Here is a 4,523-nt window from a genome sequence, read left to right as displayed (position 1 = left end):
TGTATTCACACACACACACACTCACATCCGCACATTCACACACAAACATCTGTGCATTCATGCATCTGTACTCATACCCACACACTCATCCACACACCCCCTCACACACTCACACACTCAAGCCCTCCTGCATGTGCATACATACTCGCACATACATGCCCACACACATCCCACACTCACACATGCACTCAACATGCACACTCACACACACATTCACACACAGGCACGCACATATTAAGTAAAGACCCTCCCTAGTGCCCTCCCCAGGTCCTCTCAGGCTGGCCCAGGAAGGGGCTGCAGCTGGGGATCCAGTCACCCGGAGGATGAGATCCAAACTTGAAAAGGACATATTTATGCATCAGCCCCAAGGAGGCCCCTGGTCCTCCGCTCCTCTCCTCCCCTGCAGCCCATGTCACAGTCTCTCAGAACTCCAGGGATGCAGTCCAAAGGCTGGCAGTCTCCCGGAAGTGGTCCTGGAGGGACACAGTTGGGGTGGAGGAGGGGCCACCAGGACCAGGGGTTTCCAGGCAACTTGGCACAAGGGAGGAAGCCATCAGCGCCCTTCCGTCTGTGGGAATCTGTGGGGCGCATGTGGTAGCCTGGGTGCAGCCTCAGGCCTCAGGGTGAGGCAGGCAGAGCTCTTCAGCCGGGCCCTGGGTGGCTGAGAAGGGCACATGGTGTGAGGCTCAGCCCCTGTGTCCCAGGGGCAACCAGGCTGCTGTGGTTCTTAGTCCCAGGAACTGAGGACCAGGACCACGAGCAATCAGTGAGGGGGCAGATGTGGATGTGGGATGGGGGTGAGGGCCAGGGCCTCTCCCGGCTCCCCTCAGTGCCGCTCCTGGTGCACCAGTCAGCAGCACAGCCAGGACCGCTGCAGGCCCATCCAGAGCAGATGCTCCTGTGTGATCCTAGCAGGAGGGACAGCCTGGAGACAGAGACATGGGGTCATGCGTGGGTCTCAGCTCCACGCCACCCACTTGTATCCCTTCCCTCCTATTACACTCGGCCCCAGGAGCCAGCCGACCACCCCCACCCAAACTGAGAGGCCTGTGGCACTCAACACCAAGGAACCCCTGGTTAAGCCTTGCATGGGGCTTGGGTTGGGGTGGGGAGGTTTGTGTGTAAGGACCTTGCTCCCCAAGGGGGTTCTGGGACTCATCTCTCCTGTGACCGTATCAGCTCAGACTGTCCCCCAGTTCTTGCCTGTGACTTGCTCTCACCTTCCCTGCCACGGGCCTCTCTCTCTCTCTAGATCTCTTGGGAGTCTGTGCTCCCCTCCCCCATCCCACTGTGCCAGATCTCCCAGAGACTGGGGTGCAGGTAGCCAGTGAAGACCCAGAGGCAGGTTCAGCTCCCCCACTTTGATCTATGTGACAAGGGCAAATGTCTCCCTTCCCAGAGCCCAGCAGGTGGGGAGAACCTGCTCCACCAGAGTGTCTCTAGCTCCATCCTTCCTTCCCCATGCCAGTACTGGATCACCAGGCCACCCCTCCCCTCGGGCTCTCCACCTGGAAGGCCCTGCCTCTCCTCGAGGGGTCAGGCTCTTCTCTGGGGTGCTCCCCAGGCAACTCTAGGGTCAGGGGTGCCCCAGGCAGGGATTTGACTCTCTGGACAAGACCACAGAAGGGGCGGTTCACCTTCTATAAAACCAGTTCCTGCAAGAAAAACATGGGGACTTGAGAGCTGCCTCTTCACCCAGAGATGTCCCCGTCTCCCCAGTTGTTGCCTACCCTACAAGCCTCTTCTCCATCTGCTCTCCCACCCCGGCCTGACAGCTGCCCTCCACTCAAGGAGACCCCCACTTTCCCAAATCCTTTGGGACACAGGGGCTGCTTGAGGCTGTCCAGGACTGGAGCAGCACATTCTGTGGCACCAGGAGGGCACTGGTAGGAGGTGGAGGGAGCGTGGCTGAGATGGGGCAGGGCTGGGAGGAACACGTCTTTCCCACTCTTCCCTGTCCCCTGATGCAAAGCTTTGGAGGGTGGAGAGGAGCAAGAGAGACAGCGGGAGCAGGCAGAGAGCAGTCCCACAGACCCGCCAGGAGGAAGTCTTGTGAAGGGCTGAGAAAGAGACAGACCTGGGCTTGGGCCAAGAACACAACCATCCGTCCAGGCTGCCTCTCGAGGGGTGGAGGACAAGGGGGCCAGCATCCTCTCTCTTCTAGGGCTTTCTCAGGGCCTCTCCAGGGCCATTTCCCTCCATTCCCCCGTGTTCAGGTGACACTACCGGAGCCATGGTCCGAGGTGATGGGCTGATCCTCGGAGATGCCCAGGAAGTCGCCTCTCATCCCCAAGTTGTAAATATGACAAGGTTGTCCAGAGGGCCTGCGTGCACCCTGCCTTGCCTGCTCTCGGCTCGGCAGCTTTCCAGGCTGGCTTCCACGGGTCCCTTCCTCCCCCAAGCCCCCCAGGGGCTGGATATGTAGATGCCATAGCAACAGCCTCCCTCCAGCCCGCAAGTCCAACCTCTGGTCTCCTACCTTTTTGGTCAGGGTCAATCATTCATGTTTCTAATGAAGAATTTCTTCCTTCTGCTCCCTCCTTCGGCTAAAGTGAAACAACAGGTTGGCTGCACTCAGATAATTTCCTCGAGTTTCATGGAAAGGGCCCGTTTTGAGAGTTTCAGTGCAGTTCGTCACCAGCCACGAAGTGGCTGGCGAGGGCTGGGGCTTCGGGACTGCGAGGTCGTTTCCGTACCCTGCATGTATCACCGTGATTTTCATTGCCCACTGTTGTCTCAGCATCTTTCATTGTGGCCTTTCCTAATACTTCGCATCCTGATGGTTGTATCTCTAATGTAGGAAGAGATACAGGTGGGTCATTTTCAGGGTCATTTTTGAGCTTTAACCCTGTTGGAATAAACAGAAGAATCAGCCATCTGTTTCCCGGAACAAGAAAACTGTCAGCATGGAAGAAAAATCAATACTGACAGCTTTTTAAAAATACAGGAACAAGGGATTTTTGGTCCAATCTGGACAAAATGGCACAGACCCATTTTTCCCTGGACTTCCTTTCTGGGCACGACTACAAATCCATTTAAGAATGCAAGATACAATGAACAGAGAATTCTATAAAGTGGTAAGAGGAAGGCAAAATGGTTTGGGACTCCAGGACTGGAAGAGTAACACAGTAGGTATCTTACATCCCCACATCCAAAAATGTAGGCAACCCAGATCTCGTGTTTTCCAAATCTCAACCGAGCAACAGAAGGCTACCTGAATCGGCTCACTCCATCCGCAATCGGAAACGGGAAACCATCTGACAACATCAGAACTCCAATCGGAGACGTAAGATTGGTCATGCAGAACTAGCAAGATGGACCTAGCTAACCAGCCACTAGCAGCCGGCCCCAGGAAGCCTCTTCATCCCTATGGGTAAGAGATTCCCACTGAGAGACACTCTAGCCTAAGTAAAGATCTTCCTCATTCCTCACTCTCTGGCAGCATGAGCAGGAGCACATGGGAATCCCAGCAGTACCACATAAATCGAGAAGACCAAAATAACATAAAGGCTCTGAAAATTAAGCTGTCACTAGACACATATTCCACAAAGTAGAAAAGACCCAGTGTAGCCAAAATAGGTAAGTAGGTAACATTTTTTAAACGATGAAAGAAATCAAAGAAAACTTGAAAAACATACTGTGTTCATTGTTTGGAAAAATCAACACAGTAAAGAGATCATTCCTCCTCAAATTCACATGTAGTTTAATGTTATTTCTAGCAAAATTCCAAAAAAGTTTCTTATAGGTAAGCGTATTCTAAACTTTACATGGAAAGGGACAGGCCCTAGCATAGCTTAAAATAAAATTAATCTTGACAAAAGAATAAAGTGGGAAGAAAGACTCACACATAACTCGATGGAACAAAACAGATACACAAGTATGCCCAACGGATTTTGACCAAAGTGCAAAAGCAATTCAATGGAGGAAGGCCAGCCTTTTCAATAAACAAGGCTGAAGCAACTGGACCTACACAGGCAAAAAAACAAATGAGCTTCAATCTAAATTTCGTATCTTATATAGAATCTACTCAATATGCATCACAGACTTAAATGCAAACTTAAAAAACTTTTAGGAAAAACATAGAAAATTTTAGGGATCTATGGCTTGCCCTGATAGCAAACATACAATCAGTAAAAAGAAAAGTGAAAAACTGGGCATCAAAATAAAAAACTTACTCTGTGGAAACCCACATGGGAAGCGGATAAAAAGAAAAATATACAGACTTGGGGAAACTACTTGCAAACCATATACGCTAGAAAGCACTACAATCTATACAAGAACTCTCAAAATTCAACAGTTAAAAAACAACCAAATGAAAACCATGGCAAAGGCCGTTCCACTGAAGATAATATAAAGATGGCAAATAAGCACATGAAAAACTACATATCATCAGCTATTAGCGAAATGCAAGTCCAAGCCACAATGAGATAACATTACATACTTAACAGAAAGCCAAAAAATTTTTAAGTGGTAATACTATTAAACAATGGCAAGAATGTGGACAAACGATCACATCCATTGCT

General features: G+C 50.8%; 1 protein-coding gene across 1 annotated transcript in view; it reads right to left on the bottom strand.

Annotated features, from left to right (window-relative positions):
• Nucleotides 1-386: 386 nt before the first annotated feature.
• The window catches only part of LOC104997058 (zinc finger protein 75D-like), a gene marked incomplete at its 5' end in the record, with an annotated part of 9,605 nt that continues 5,468 nt past the window's right edge, over nt 387-4,523 (bottom strand). Inside the window, one exon of the mRNA XM_010851529.1 lies at nt 387-2,848. Coding sequence (XP_010849831.1) covers nt 2,622-2,848 — 227 coding nt within the window. The remainder of the gene's footprint in view (nt 2,849-4,523) is intronic.

This window comes from Bison bison, unplaced genomic scaffold, assembly GCF_000754665.1.
Source record: "Bison bison bison isolate TAMUID 2011002044 unplaced genomic scaffold, Bison_UMD1.0 scf7180017851796, whole genome shotgun sequence".
Taxonomy (NCBI): Eukaryota; Metazoa; Chordata; class Mammalia; order Artiodactyla; family Bovidae; genus Bison; species Bison bison.
Note: the sequence above shows the minus strand (reverse complement) of the source record. Positions and strands in the feature narration are given on the sequence as shown.